This window comes from Trichechus manatus, unplaced genomic scaffold (assembly GCF_000243295.1).
Source record: "Trichechus manatus latirostris isolate Lorelei unplaced genomic scaffold, TriManLat1.0 scaffold00117, whole genome shotgun sequence".
Classification (NCBI taxonomy): domain Eukaryota; kingdom Metazoa; phylum Chordata; class Mammalia; order Sirenia; family Trichechidae; genus Trichechus; species Trichechus manatus.
The window spans coordinates 4,787,207-4,803,290 of record NW_004444053.1 but is presented as its reverse complement, the minus strand read 5'-3'; the positions used below and the strand labels follow the sequence as shown (position 1 = coordinate 4,803,290).

Below are 16,084 nucleotides of genomic sequence, written 5' to 3'. Positions count from 1 at the left end.
AGTCACTCTAAAGTCTGTGATGATGAATGAAGTAAGTGGAAATATAAAAGGCTGGTGCCGTATAAAGGTTTAAAAGGATTCACATTACTGTTTCATGCTAAAGAAAGGAAGGGTGGTCTACAGGGGATGACCATAGTCGGAAACTTCTGAGCAAACTCCTGGTTCTGCCAAAGACTTAGGGTGTGGCCTTATGAGCAGCACTACAGAATCATAAGGCATGAGTTTCTAGCTGTAGATAAAAAATGAATGTCTACTTAGTCGCTCAACAGGTGAAATGCGGTTGAGAGTCTGATTTTTTTAGTATAGGAACAGTCCTAATTTCAGTGGCATTAAATGGCTTCCAACATTGACTGGGAAACCACATTGAATATGTATCCTAGACTAGAATAAGTCAGAAATGTTGTGGAAGTTAGAAGTAGGAAAAGGGCAAACATTCATAGAGTGACCTCATTGGAAGGGTTAAGAGCTGGGCACTTTGCTTACATTATCTCATTATTCCAAACAACAAGGTTGTGTGGTAGCTATTAATGTGCGAGTTTTACAGACGAAGAAATTGAGGCCCAGAGATTTGTCTAAAGTCAAGCAGCAAGTAAATGGTGGAGCCATAATTTAACATACAGAACTCTGATTCCAACGTTAAACTCTTGGAAACTCCTAATATCCTGAAGTCTAAATTAAAGATTATCTCTTTATGACAAAATAAGTCATCAATCTAAATAAGTAGTCAGGAAAAAGAATTAAATAAACCAGCAGTTCGAGTATGTTAAGTCACTTAAAATGATTGTCTTCTAAGGCTTACGGGAACACAGCTTGAATTTCCTGGCTGTCCAAGGCAGCCTTGAATCTCCAAACCAAAATAATTAAATAAATAAAGAATGCAAGACAGAGATTCTCACCACCCTGAGAAAGGAGGATGTTGGAGTAAAGAAAAAAAGACAGAGAGAGAGAGAGAAAGAATAAAAATTCTACTATAGCAGTCCACATATTCTGAGTAAAAATGATCACACCCGGAAAAATCTCCTCTTCCCTGAGGGGAGCTAGGAACAGACCATAACAGCCAAAACATGCAGTGATATTATTTTCTGTTTCTCTTGTCAAAAGGGATTCAGTCTTTGAAATATGTCTAGCAAAACTGCAGATTTTAGTTCCGTGATTAATGAACTAAATTACGTTTTATTTCTTAAATGTGTTGCGGATTCATCCTGTGGTCTTCCCCCGATCTTGATGATTAAAGCTGCTGAACAGCACATCTGGTTATGGGCAAAGCGCTCTCTGGGTGGTTCTTTCTTTCCTCCCTTATAAATAGGCATATGGGGAACTGCAGAAACGTTTATTGAGCAAGTGTGGATTTTACTCTTCAAAAACAGTGATTTCTCTCTCTTCCCCTTCTTCATGAGGAGAAAGATTAATTATTAAGATATATTTAATTCATACTTTTAAATTTTTATTCTAACAAGTGATTTCATATCACGTGTTAACGCTTTCCCTAAATAAAACATTTGTATTATATCAGACGAATGTTGTGATGTCACTTCTCTGGGAAAGATTTTAAATACACTTCACGATAATAATTTCTATTTTCTCTGTAATTATCACTTTAAATAATGGGCTGGGACACTGTAGGCTTTCATATCTGGATTAATGCATTACCTTTTATTTTTATCAGTGCTTTTCCTTTTGTCAAAACACACTACCATGTCTGAATATGTCCTTATGCTAACCTGATCATCATTGTACAAGGTGTAGAGAAACAAATGTCACTTGTCTTTCTTTTACTACAAAAGCATGTTTCAGTCTTAAAACATTTAATAAAAGGAAATCAAGATCCAGGGATCCACAATAATAGAAAATTTTCAGTCCCTTCAATGTTTTCTCCCTCACTCATTTTATTGAGCTCTTCCTTGCAAAACCACATAAAAATTAAATTGTTGAGCAGTATTTCTCTAACTGTGGTCTGGGAAAGTCCGTTAGGCACTATGCAGGCTTTTCCAAATTTCAAAAAGGAGACATGTGCTCATGTCTAGGGAAGGTTCCCAGCTAGAACAAGCAAAAAAGAAAGAGAAACTATTTACTCTGAAGGGCTTTGCTGCTGGAAACGTGTCCATTGGAACTGGAGCTGCCGGGAAGTGACCGCGATGCTATAGCTCTCGTAGTCCTTGTTTGGTGTTTGTGTGCTTGTATGTTTGATTTTCCGATGAGAGTAAGTGGGATGAATGTTTGTGTGTTTCTGTTGGGGAAACACGATTTTGGAAATGGGATTAAAAATTCCTCCCTTGATTGAAAAAAAATCAGAAATCAAGAATATTAATATAATATAATCCAAAAATGTGTAAAAAAATAAAATAATTTAACACTAAAATATAACTCCAGGTGGTGAAATATGGGTGAATTTACATTTTCATTTAATTTTTTAAATGTAAAATAATACATTTTCTAAAATGAGTATGAATTGCATGTTAGTGTTGCTCTTAAAATTTTAAAAAATTACTTGCAGATACAGAACGCAACAACAGCAATATCACAATACAAAAAAAATTAATTTATTTGCTAAATGCAGCTGTGAACTGTGTAATATACTAAAAAGTTTTAAAATTTTTAAAGTCTCTAATATTAAGAAACAGGAGCCCTTGTGGTGCAGTGGTTAAATCGCTCAACTGCTAACTGAAAATGTTGGCAATTGGAACCAACCATCCGTTCTGTGAGAAAAGATGCAGCAGTCGGCTTCTGTAAAGATTTACAGCCTTGGAACCCTATGGGGCAGCTGTACTCTGTCCTATAGGATCACTATGAGTTGGAATCAACTCGACAGCGTGAGCTTTGGTTTTTAATTTAATCTTAAGAAAACTTTTAAAGTGAATTAACAAGCATAAAATACTTAGGAAATAATTAAGCAGTACTTTGTGGAGGCACTGCTTATTTCTAGAGTAAGCACTGAAAAAAGATGTGTTTGTGTTTGGTGTAGGGTGAACCAGTAGGAGAAGGTAGTATAATAGGAGCAGAAACTGGAAAACTATTGAGGGTAGGTTTTCAAAAAGAGGCATGAAGTAAGGACATTTCAGATAAGAAGTCAGAGAAAAAGAACTGAGAACAGAGCTCATGGGGGAATATACTAACCTAACTTGCATCCTAGGGAACAGGAGGGAAGCAGTTGGGATGTGAACCTGTGTGTGTGAGAATGGGCATGTTGTTGGAGCAGGGGTGGGAATGTAGATAATAAATGTGATTTAAAAAAAAAAATCAATAAAAAGGAAAAATAATTTGGTCTGGATGTAGAAACAAAAAGCGATCATGGGTTCTAAGGAAAAAAAGAGCTTTTTTAAAAAAATGTGTTTGTAAAAGAATACACTAGCATTCATCATTCATTCATTCAACAAGTAATCTTTAAGGATCTATTAATATATCCACTCTTCTCATCACCTACATATACAGGGGGACAAGCATAAATGCAGGGAGACCCAAGTGGCTGGTACAGCAGTGCACATGACATATCATGGAGATTTCAGAAGTGGATAGATTCAAGTGATTTTAGAAAGTAATTTTTTGGGACTGGAAGATGGATTGGACAGAAGCATAAAAGGAGTCAAGCATGAGTCTGAGATTTCAAGGATAAGTTTGAAATCCCTGGGTTTTGCACTCAGATGTTGCCATGCAAGAAAACAAAGAAAGCGATAAGAGAATCAAGGAGCCCCAGTGGCACAACAATTAAACACTCGACTGCTAAGAGAAAGGTTGGAGGTTCAAACCCACCCAGAGGCTCTGCAGTAGAAAGACCTGGTGATCTGCTCGCATAAATATTACCGCCTAGAAAACCCTGTAGGGTAGCTCTGCTCTGTCACATGGGGTCACTGGGAGTCAAAAATCAACTCTATAGCACTTAATGAATAAGAGGGTCAGACTGGGAGAGGGAAGCTCATTATTTCCTGTTTTGTCCTTTTCGATGTTGAAGTTCAAATGGAAATGTCAAATTGGTAGTTGCATGAATTTGCCAATCCAAGGGGGGGCTTGAAACTATAAACTGGGAGTCGTTATTATGTAGATGGCTATTGAAATGATAGACCTAGATGAGATCCTAGATGTGATCTCCTAGGCAAAGGGTACAAACTGTGAACGGAAAGGGATGTGGCCTAGTACTTAGGCTGGATTGAAAGTGGGATTGACTGAAGATGGAACATTCACTCTACCAGTTAATAAGGATTTACTGAGCACAGGCGACAGTCTAGCAGCTGTCCCAGTGGTCTATGACTGCTGCAATCCAGTTCAGTATTCAGGGAAGTAGCACTGGTAGAATATGGAAAAGAAGGACAGAATGTACATAACTAGTTAATGTCACTTCCCAGTCTAGATTAATGATGATATATGTTAATGCCCAGTTGTAAAGGTTTAGATTTAATATCTGTTTTTACTGGAACCTTTAGCTTCATATATTTACGAGCTATCTGGAAAAGAAACAGAATCGTAACCATTTCCCCAAACCTCAATCTCCAAGAAGTCTCTAACTGGGCCATTATATAATGAATTAGCAGAGAGGAAAAATATATGAAGATACCTATACCTGAGACATTAGGTGTCATTGAGCTCAACAGCCCTCCCTTTTTCTGGGGATTCTAAAAAACAGCATTTAGGGGGTCTCTGTGGCTTCCAGGTCCCAGTTTCTCTGCAGCACACAGATCTTGGACAGCTAGTTGGGGCAGAGAAAGAACAAAGAAGAAAAGGATGGTAGACAAGGACAAGGGGCTGAAATACGGATTCATCCACGTCCCACCAAGTCTAGCCAACAACTCCACAAAGCCTTTTGCAGACTAGCACTGAATTTACATGGATATATACAATGAAAATCTGAGAAAATGTGGTTCTCTGTAAGTACCTGAAGTACTGGCTAGGCCTTACATGTTGCCCTTAGTCAAGCTGATTGAATTTAGCATAGCCTGGCTCAAATTTTGATTGAGTTGGGCCCCTTGGCCTTTAAGCTGTATATCTGAATCCTCTTTGAAAAGATTTGGCCTTTCCATACACATTGAGAATGCTGGGAGAACACTCATCTGTTTTTCTGCTTATTTATAACTATACCACCTTCCAGCACAGTGAGGTCCTTTAAAATATAATGACATGACTGATGATGAGAAACTAAGTGAATGGGGTGGATGTTCTTACTCTCAGAAAAACGTTTGTGGGAAAGCGATTTCCCTTACAATTCTGGACTCATGCTTCTGTTTCCAGTGGTCACCCAAGCTCAGATTCTCTTGGAAGGTATGTATTAACCACCACCTAAGTTAAGAAGGGGAAACCCTGGTGGCATAGTAGTTAAGAGCTACAGCTGCTAACCAGAAGTTTGGCAGTTCGAATCCACCAGGCACTCCTTGGAAATCATATAGGTCAGTTCTACTCTGTCCTACAGTGTCATTATGAGTCACAATTGACAACGGGTTAGGTTTTTTAAGTTAAGAAGGGAGCCCCTGGTAGGTACAAACAGTTAACATGCTTGGCTGCTAACCAAAAGGTGGAGGTTCGAGTCCCTCTAGAAGTGCCTCAAAAGAAAGGCCTGGAGATCTACTTCTGAAAAGTCCATGAAAACTCTCTGGAGCACAGTTCTACTCTCACACACATGGGGTCACCATGAGTCAGAGTCAGCTCCATGGCAACTAGTTTTATGCTAAGAAGACAAACCATTCATTCCGCCAGTTTGTTGCTCCCAGTGTTGCCTTGCCTTGTTAACCTCCAATGTCAGGGTGTGGTAAGGAGTAAAGTAGAAAATTCTAAGAGTTATGGAATGAAGGGGGTGGGCGCAAGGGTTAAGATATCCTCCTCTGTTCTGCGTGTCTCTTGAAACCCCTGCCCATAAAGTGAGAATCAGAGGAGGCCAGGAGTCAGATTTGGGGGGTTGGAAATGGCTTTAGACACCCCAGTTGCAGGCACATACCAGACTTGGTGCAGCCGTTGTCCTTCCTTGGGGAGAAAGAGGGTTACCCTAATCCCAGGGCCTAACTCTAGAGCTGCCGGTTTTCTGCATCAGCTGAGGACTCCAGGTACTATGACGGTTTCTGTGGCAGTTTTGTAGCTGTTACACTGGGTCTCACTGTTACAGCTGGGTCTCCGCCTCACAAATCTGCCCCTTCTTTCTTTAAATACTCACAGTTCCAAAAAGTTACACCCACCCCTATAGGGACAGACTCTCTCCTTCCTCAGGCAATCCAGGCACTGTCCCCAGCACCCACCTCCCTCCTGCCCCTTCCTGATCACTCTGGAATCTTGACCATTCTCACCTCAAGGAGGCAAGGAAGAAGTGGAGGGTAGCCCTCCGCCAGCCATCTCCACATAGCCGTGAAACTCAACGCACATGTGTAGCATATATACACACAGTCCCTGAAGTGTTTTCACGCTATCGGCATTTCCACCTTTTGTAGAGGGGTCTCAGACTACCTCTCATGCTGGAGTCCATGGGTTTCTGAGGGCAGGGTGAGTCCCAGTCCCTGCCTGAGAGGAAAGGGCCCCTTTTCGGGGCCGGAGAAGGTGAGGAAGGGCGCGTCTGATAAGTCTCCAAGGCATGTTTCATTCGGAGAGAGCAGGGCCCAAGTGCCCTTAGAAGCCAGCAGAAGGAGGCAGAGATGGGGTGAGGGTGTTTGCATCTTTGCCCCAGCAAAGAGCCAGAAGTTAAAACTCTTTACTGAATTAATTCCTCCTCTCTCTGCCTGCCCCCACAAAAAAGTTGAGATTCAAAGAGAGCCTAATGTTCAGCCCTAGTGAGAGCGAGTTTCATAGTCTTTCCTCATCAGTTAAGAAAATTACCAATGGCTTGCAAATAACCCATGAAAGCAGACAAAATAGGAACCAGAGGATCCAGCCTTATCCTTTCTCATAACTCTATCTTGAGGATTCAAATTAAAACACATTTTTCAAATATATTCCAGTTTTCAAATATATTCTTCATTTAGAGCTGAGCATGGGGAGTCAATAGTGGTAAACATATATGTTTATACATAAGCCCCAAAGTTCTTGGGGCTAAGTTCCCTCATGATATGGTGCAGAGAAGGGGCTGGGACATGCAGCACCAGAGGAATGCATTACTGTATCTGAAAACCGCGAGACAGCAGAATCCTTGAGATTCCGACAGTCCTCAAACTCTTCTGAGAGATCACTTGCTCATGTGATTGATTTATTCTGAAGTGTTTTCTTTTTTCTTTTACAGAATTTCCTCCACAAACCACTATTTGTGCCTCCCACTCCCCAACTCTAAAATGGCCATTGCCCCTTTAATAGGCTTCCCAGCTAATATTTTTTCACCAAGAAAAATGGTTCCAGGGCAAGTGAAAATGTATTTTTTAGTCGATAGCGTATAATTCTCTGTACGATTAATTCCTTGAGGCTACCGCACTAAATCAGACAAATGACGCCAACACTACAAACATGCAGACCACAGCGGAGACTGCCACACGTGGAAGACTAGCCCGCCGACCCGGAAACGCCCATGACCTGCTGTCCCGCCTCGTTGTTCTCCGCAGCGTATCGCCACATTTGCTGATTTAATAAGAAACAGAATTCAGAGAAAAGGGGGTTGTGGCAATGTGTTGATATTATTATTTCTGTTACGAGATTGCTGGTTTTTAATCGGTTGTTGTTAGCCTTCTCACCAAGCTCTTAGATTTTGCAAGAATCCAAATACTTGTGGATGCATAACAATGCTATCATATGCATCTTCTTGACTATTGAGAAGGGAGTTAAAGGACAGCAAAGGGGTGGAAGGGGTACTGGGCTCTGCAACAACTTAAAACAGAATTCGACAGTAAGCGCCCTACCGGGTTGCAGTGCCCGCACTCAGAGGTAGTTTTGTAAATGTTTGGACACGAAATGGCCACAGGGAGTTGTCCCTTATCCAAATATTTCCTGTAAACGTCTAATCTCTAGCTCCAAGGAATTCTTGGACAACAGGGTCCTGCTGATTAAATTTACAAATAGCGTGGAGAATGCTCTTTACTTGTTCTTATTTTGGGGTGGGGAGGACTCTCCCCTAACTCTTCCAACCCCTGCAAAAATTAATAAGCAAAACTCAAAGTTCTCCTTCTCTGCAAACACACTCTCCCATTTCTTAAAGCTTTAGATCTCGTGACTTCTGCTGCCTCCAAAGGGTAAAAATTGAATACATATTCCCAGGTGGTTGATAGTCAGGGGCACGACACGCACCAGGAGTCGCCGGCACGCAGAGACTCGCGCAGACATTTACAACACCCTTGGCCCGGAGGGCCCGGCTCCTTCACGAAGGAGCAGGATTCTCCAGGAGTTTTGGGTGTGCTTGATGGTGTGCCCGGCCGGTGGAGGGAGAGGGTAAAGAGGGTAGAGGAGAGGAATTGTAAAGAAAATATACCTCTTAAAAATAAAATTGATCTATGAATCCTCGTAGGAGAAAATCCACAGTTGCCATTTAGTGGAAAAAGGTCCCGGAGTTGGCTGCTAGCGGGGAAAGTTGGTCAAAGCTCGGATTCGAGAGGATCTGGAAGTGGAGTAAGAAGGCATTGCTGCTTCTGAAGTTGCTGGGCTCTTTTCGCAAGGGGGAGGGTGACATCTTGGTTTGGGGGATGATTTATTCACTCGTGTTGTAAAATCTAAAAAGACGCCCCTGAGAAGACGAAGGAACTGCTGGGACCCATGTGAACCACCGCTGGCCGCTTGACGCCCAGGCTGTCTGACCTGAGCGCGCCAGAGGAAGGTCCCGGAGCCAGAGCCCAGGTGGCACAGAGGTTATGAGCTAAGGCTGCTAACCAAAAGCCCCCCAGTTCAATCCCCAGTCGCTTCTCGGAAACCTTATGGGGGGAGTTCTTCTCTGTCCTATACGGTCGCTCTGAGTCGGAATCCACTCCATGGCAATGGGTTTGAATTTGACTGCCTAAGGCGCGCGAGAGGGTTTCACCTGCGAAATGAGCCGTGGGGACAGTGACGCACTGCCTTCCAGGATTAAGGGTTCTGGCGCCCGGGGGAGGATTGGCAGCCTGGAGCCTCCGACTTTACGGGCCCATCTCCCAGACTTTTCTAACTCAAAGCCGTCCTTGGCCCTAAAGCGAGCAGGAGTCACTGGGCTGTCAATTTCTCCAAAATATTAGAGGCCACCCAGCCTCCTGGCCCTGCACGTAAAATAAGCAGGATTCACAGCCTTTTCTCTGGCCTTGACATTAGGCCTTGGGGACGCAGTAATATCCCCTGGTCCTGGATTTCACTGCCTTCTCTAAAGAGAAAAAGTTCCAGGCTCCCCTGCAATTTTGGCTCTCTCTTCAAATGGGAATAATTGGGGTCCAAATTCAAGGGTGTCAGCACGGGCTCCAAGGGTCCCAGGGCAGTGCGACAGATAAAAATTCTGGCGCCATCCCCAGTGGAAACGCTGGGACTTTAGGTGGATATTATTCTGGAAGGAGCCCTGGTGGCGCAGTGGTTAAAGCGCTCTCGGCTCTAAACAAAAGGTCGCAGCAATTCGAACCGACCAGCCGCTCCGCGAGAGAAAGATGCGGCAGTCTGCTTCCAAAACGATTACAGCCTTGGAAACCCTATAGGGCAGTTCTACTCTGTCCTTACAGGGTCACTATGAGTCGAAATAGACTTCATGGCAATAGGCATGGTCTGGTTTTTTATATTATTCTGATGCGAATTCCAACTGGAGAGCGCCTTTATGAATGTTCCCTCTCCCCTGGCGTTTGTCTGGCGAAGAAGACTTGTCAGAGCGGGGCCACGCAGAGAGTGGTGGGCCGTTTGGGCGGGCGACTCCTTCGCGCCGCGTTTACACCTCTCCCTTTGTGACAAATCGATTTCCCGCGCCGCTGTTCTGCATTTGCGTCCCGCGGCGGCCCGGGGCCCAGCTGCGCCCGGTGTACACTTAGCACCGGCTTGTGAGTGTGTGCGTGTGTGCGCGCGTGTCTGACTTTCCGTCTACCTTTTTATGACTACATGTGTTTCCAACAAAAGGTCTTATTAGGACAATCTGGTTTCACTAATTTAGAAGCTGGGAACGTGGAAAGCAGGAGTCTTTTTTTTTTTTTTTTTAAAGAGCTTGCAGAAGTTCAGATTAAGAAATGACAGCGGGATGCCCAGTCCTCCTCTGAGTTGGTCTGCCTATTTTTATGACCTGTTCCTCTTTCCTCTCCCTGACTACCCCTGTTCCACCCCCACACCCCACCCCCATTCACACTCCACATTACTCCATTAGCTACTGGAGTGGAAAAGTGTTAAAGAACGTTTCTTCCAAAAATTAAGGTATTCGAAGTTTGATAAATTTACTGGGCTGGGAGAATCAGTGAAAGGGGAAAGACATCATTCTATAGGAAACAAAAAAAAAGTGGAGTGAATATCAATCAAGGGGGTAAACAATTTCTGGGGATGGAGTGGGGTGGGCAGCTGGAAGTCCTCACTTTGGATAATACCTAAGGCTTCTTTGCTAAACTTGGCCCAGGACATAATTCAAAAATCTGCAAAATTAAGATCTAATACTGAGGCTGTTAAGTGGAGTCTGATTTACCAATTTCAGCCAAAAAGAAAATTTAGGAAGAACAAGGATAAAAAATGTTCCTAAATAGGTGGCGGAGTAAAAGCCGTCTTTTAAATGTTCCCCCATCGGTTACCCCTCCAGAGAGGAATCCAAGAGGACTGCAAGGAGCGCCTGAGTCCTGGTTCCGCCCATCTGCCCACTGCAGGCGGGAGCCTGTTCTGGCTTTCCTGTGCCCTGAGACTGAGTCTCTCCGCTTGGGTCTAATTCAGTGTGAGCCTCACCGACCACGGCAGGTTGGAGGCCCAGCGCGGGTCCTGACTTCCTAGTATCACACGAACTTTCCTTCCTTGGCAACTCCTGGTGGTGGCCCCAGAACTAAGGACCCTTGCTATTTATTGCAAGGGACTTATCAGACCCTCCTGTTCTCCTCCCTAGCAACAAATTATTTATCAGAAGAATAGACCATGGCCATCTCACCGGGAAGAAAGGCGTCCTGGAGTGTGTGTGATTTCTCACGGACTTTGCCAGCCCCAGAGGCTGGTCACTTCGTCTCCGTCACCTCGATCTGCAGTCTACAACCTCCTTCCGGAGCTATTTGAAGACTATCCTTCCGCAGCTCATCCCCTGGCAGGCTGGCCCAAGAGGTGGCCAGAGGCCTCTGAGCCTCAGTTGCCTTCCTGGTCCTCTCTCCCCCTGGGTCTCACTACTCCTTTTAACTATGAGATGTGCTAGAGTTTCACACTAGCCAGTACCCAGAATCTCATCCCCTTCGCTCAAGATGCACAGTCCCCAGCTCCTTCCGCAGCCCTGACTGTGTCCTCGCTGTGCCAGCGGAGGCCACATGCGCAGCGCGGCCTGGATCTCGCAGGAGCCATCCCCCAGCCCAGGGCCGCCTCCCCGCCAACACGCGCGACCTCTGCATCTCCTCGGGGGCTCTCCCACAGCCAGCCTCCTCGGCCCAGCCCCTCTCCATACCCAGTACGAGGCCTGAATGAAGTCCGAGCTCCCTTCTTCTGGCATCCACTAGCAGCTAAACAACTGGGATTGCCCGCAATCCTTCAGTCCTGCAATATTTGGCGCCCACCGTGACGGTCCTGGGCCCTGGGCTTGCTGTGGCCTTGCACCTTGGGCCTGCTTTTCCCATTCCTCCGCCTGTTTTGGTGATCTCTCCTGCCCAGCCCTGGTCTTCTGCGCAGCAGTTTCTTTGGGACCTGTTTTCTGCCAGTGGTCCAGCCTCCGGTTCCCGGAGCAGTGACCAATGCTGCGATTCATCTCAGCCACGGGAAACGAGAACGGCAGGGTGTGCAGAATTTGTGAAGCCGGGTGCTAGGCATGTGGGGACTCGCAGAATTCTAGTCTCCCTACCTTTTCATATTTTAAAATTTCCTTGGTAAAAAGTTCAAAAATTATCATATATTTCGCAGTGCATTTTGTTAGTGCTCAAAGCGCCTACGCAAACACTTAACTCCAGCCGCCGGCGCATGCAACACGAGCAGCCACGCCCGCACCAATGCCCTAAATAGGACACCTTCGCCTCGGCGCGGAGCTCTTACCCCGAACTTGAGGACTCTGGGTCTTCATGCCTCTGAGTTGGCCAACTTTCCCTAGGGAAAGGCCAGGCCAGATTCGGCCAGCGCCCAGCGCCCTTGGCGGGTGAGTAGCTAGAGTGGATCGGCCCCAGGTCGCTTTTGGCTAAAAACGCCCTAGGCCTGGACCAAGGAAGCAGGGCGAGGGGCAGGCGGCCTGCCGCAGAAGGGGGCTCTCCTTGTGGCCTGCTTTAGCCGACCCTCCGAGCTCCCACCACTTTGCCCAGGCCCTGTTTTCAGGTGTTTCTGAGTCCGGTTTGTTTTGTATGTCTATTTACTAACAGTCTGAGATTGACATTGTGATTTGGAAATGATAGAATCCCGGTGGGGTCCCTAGTTCCACAGGTTCCAAAGTTGAAGACAAAATAGCAGTTAGCAAATCATGACATGGAAAGCAATCAGTCTTCATTTTAGAACTTCGGACAAGTTCAGACTCTTACAACCTCGGGAAGAGGAGGGAATATCTGTGTTTATCCAGTCTCATGTCACCTGGAATGAGCCAGGTGACAGGTCTGTTACAGGCTGGGGATGTATAAGTACAGTTGAAGTCATCTTTTAAAGCACGGTTACTACTGAGAGGCGAGATCGAGACTGTGCTTGAACTTTCTTGGAAGTCAAGAGGCCAAGAGGGAGAGCTCTTCGAATCTGACACCAGGATTATGCATTGGAGCCCGCGCTTCCCCTGCGCACCTACAAAGGTGCGGGATCTTTCGGGGCAGTAGCTCGGGTTTCACCCCTAAAAGACACTCCCTTTGCTTGATATGAGTCTTCCCAAGTCAGCCAAGTTTTTGACTCTGCCGAGGTCTCTCGAGCCCACTGCAGGTGGAGGCATCAGCAGAGGCCAGAGAGCAGCTCGGGCGGCTCCGGTGCTCGCACTCGGCCTTTCTTGTCCCGGCTGGATGCGCAGCCGGAGCCGCCCGACCAGCTCCCCGTGCCCAGAGCCTGCAGTCTGTGTGCCCCAGACACTGCATACGCGACCTCCCCACCCGACTCGGCATCTTTAACGCAAACAGAACGGGCTGCCCGAGTTTGCGCCCCTCCAGGACCGGTTTCCCAGCCCAGTAGGTCACCCCGCGCGCGAGATGAGCAGGCAGCCGCGCTCGCCCGGGACGGAGAGGCAGCCCCAACGGCCTCAGCGACCGCACGACCCCGACCGCAAGGCGGAGAAGCGGCGCCCCAAGCCTCCGAGCCTCCCTCCAGCGTCCGCTCCGGCCGAGCCCTAGTCTTCTCGCCCGTTTTCCCCCGCCTGAGCCGGCCTTCCTCCGGGAACCGTCACCACTTTTCCTTGCCCTGCGACTTTTCCCCCATGACCAGGGCCGGCTGTCAGGCCCCGGTCGCGGGCACACCCCCCACCCTCCAGCGGGCATGCGCCCCTCACTCACTGTCCTGCTGCGGGGTGTCGCTGCCGCTGGTGAGTCCCGGCGACTCCAGCAGGCTCCGGCCCGCCTCACCCACGCTCTCGTCCGCCTGTGCCGCCACCATGTCTCCGGCCTCCTCCAGGTCTAGCAGGTGACTGACGGAGAAGTTCTTTTTCGCCTGCAGAGTGTCGAGGTTGCCTGGGCTGTCCAAGCGGCCGCCCAGCGCCGGCTGCCGCTCCAGAACGTGCCCGTAGCTGGAGGTCATGGTCTCCCCCTCCGATCCCACCCACCCCCCTCTTCCCGCTCGAATCAACACCAAACTCTGTGGGCGCGAGGGGGGAGAGGAACAGAGTGGGGAAGAGAGAGGGGGGAGTAGAGAGAGAGGGAGAAGGAGAGAGAGAGAGAAGGAGGGGAAGACCAAAAAAAAAAAAAAAGTGGAAAAGAGGGCGGGGGACCCGCTTCTGAAGAGCAGAGCGTTCTGCACCAGCAGCCTCGGCTGTTTTCCTGAGGCCAAGTCCGGCGCGGTCCAAAGAGATAATCCACACCAAAAAATAGAATTAAGAAGTCACCCTGTGTTCAAGTCAGGAGAAAAAATCCCTTCCAGCTCTCCAAAAGTGTCCGCACGCACACACTAAAAATAATAATAAGGGGGAGAGAGGAAAGTGGAGGCCAGCAGGGCGGGGGAGTTAGGCAAACAGAAGAAGAAAGAAGGGGTGGGAGAGAAGAATCAAAGTGGATTTTTTTAAAAAGGTTAAAAAAGTTATTCCCAGGCAAGAGTTCAAGCACCAACAGAAGAAGGCTTGTTCCAGCTTTAAAACATCTTCAAGAAAACGTGTTCCCCCCTCTCTGCACTCCTGTGGATTCTCAGGAGTGACTAAGGTTTCAGGAGGAGAGGGTGATGTCTTGCAGATGTATTGGAGAGCAGGATTCTCACTTTACTTTTGGTAAGGAGTAAAAAAAAAAAAAAAAAAAAATTAGGGCTTCAAGAGTTCGAAAGAGGGTGGTGGTGGGTTTCCCCCTTTCCCTTCTCTCTCTCCCCCTCTTCTTGATGAACTTCTTTTTCCTTCTCAGTTGGATCAAGAAGCTCTCTGGCACTTCAAAAGGCACAAACTGGCATGCAAAAGAGGCTTTGTAGGGAATACAAGAAAATTGGAGACCCCTGGGAGGGCAGATCTCGACTTAATAGGAGCCTGTAATTACGTGGCAAAGCCTTTGTGCCGCGCCTGACGTTTTACAGACCCCTTTTCTCCATCACAATCTCCTTCTTCCTCCTTTCCCTCAGACCAAAAAAACAGTCTGATTAAGAAAACCCCTTTTGCCAACATCTGAGCAAGAGAGAAAGGGAGAGGGAGGGAGCGAGAGAGAACGAAAGAGGGAGGAGGGAGAGAAGAGGGAGGGAGGAGAGAGCGAGAGAGCCCCTTTGGATTTTGTCTAAGTAAAGGTCTAATTATCATTCGCCTGCAGTAGTATCACGGGGAGCAAAGACAAACTGAAACCCACAGTCACTTCAAACGGGCTGATTATTTTGCTTCCGCATTAACTCCTCCAGATTTGTTTAAGATTCTGTTGGAAAATCTCATTTGCATGTTTTGATAACAGCTGCGGGGAAACTTATTGGAAAAAATCCACAGCTATCGCAATCAAATTTTCTTCTCCCTCTGCATTTTTTTTTTTTTTTTAGTGTTGCCTGCTATTCGAAAAGTTTCTTTGGGTAAGGGCAGGGGGGCTGAGAGAACAAGTGAGAGAGAAGGTTACGTTTGGCTCTGTAGAGATAGGCTACTAAATAACGTAATAAAACAACAAAAGCGATAGTAATGGGAGGCTCTCCCACGCTTTTCCCGCAGACTAAAGGCAAGTTGGGGAGATCCACGAGGCACTGAATCGATTCGAAGCTTTACTGCCAAAGGAATCCCTCAGCCAGGGCAGTAGGGAATTTACATATTTATTTAGCTGGAGGAAAGGACTCTAACGTCGTCATCGTTCCCACCTACCCAATTCCAATTTTGTAACCTCTTTGGTGAGACCAAAGTCGCTGTGCCCCAAGCGACGACGCTAAACGGAGAGGGTCCCACTGCCCAGACGCGGATTAGGCAGGGGCACTCGGAGGGCGAGTGGTGGGGCGAGGCTCCAGGGTGCTCTAGGCGCTAGCCGCGGTGCAGGGCATGCGGACGTGAGCGGTGACGCAGAGGAAGCCCATCTAAATCTACGGATAATGCTCTGTCTTCCGCTCTGCAGAGCCCTAACCTGACAAAGGGTAAAGAGGTGCTGAGCGGTATTTTCATGACCTGCTGGAAGTTGGTAACAGCTTTAATAGTGTCATTAGAAATGAGTTACTATATGACGAGTAAGTAAAATATTAAGTGCTTATTTGTGGCGTTTTATGTTCCTTAAACATACATACACTCTCCCTCACTCCCTTGATTGCTAGACTTTTTTTCTTTTTTCCTGCAGCCAAGAGACTCGACTGGAGAGAAAGAAGGGTCCGAGTGTGTGTAAATGGTTTCTGAGCTCCAAACGGCCATAGTTAGCCCAGAACTTCCAGCCCTGATCTGGGAAAAGAACATTTGATGCCATCAAAGGGCTGCAGATTGAAACCAGATGTGCTCGCCTCGGTTCTTTCCATGCATTTAATTAAGGAGCCGAGATGGAGGAGACTTTTTCATCATTAGTCCACCCAC

The 16,084-nt window shown here is 46.7% G+C and overlaps 1 protein-coding gene across 2 annotated transcripts in view; it reads right to left on the bottom strand.

Moving 5' to 3' along the window:
- PRRX1 (paired related homeobox 1) overlaps window positions 1-14,704 on the bottom strand; it is a 77,994-nt gene extending 63,290 nt beyond the window's left edge. Inside the window, exon 1 of one of the 2 annotated variants that reach the window (XM_004384102.2) lies at window positions 13,431-14,704. In XM_004384102.2, coding sequence (XP_004384159.1) covers window positions 13,431-13,671 — 241 coding nt within the window. In that variant the 5' untranslated portion in view covers window positions 13,672-14,704. The remainder of the gene's footprint in view (window positions 1-13,430) is intronic. The other variant, XM_004384101.2, reaches the window with a different exon arrangement.
- Between the last annotated feature and the right edge of the window lie 1,380 nt (window positions 14,705-16,084).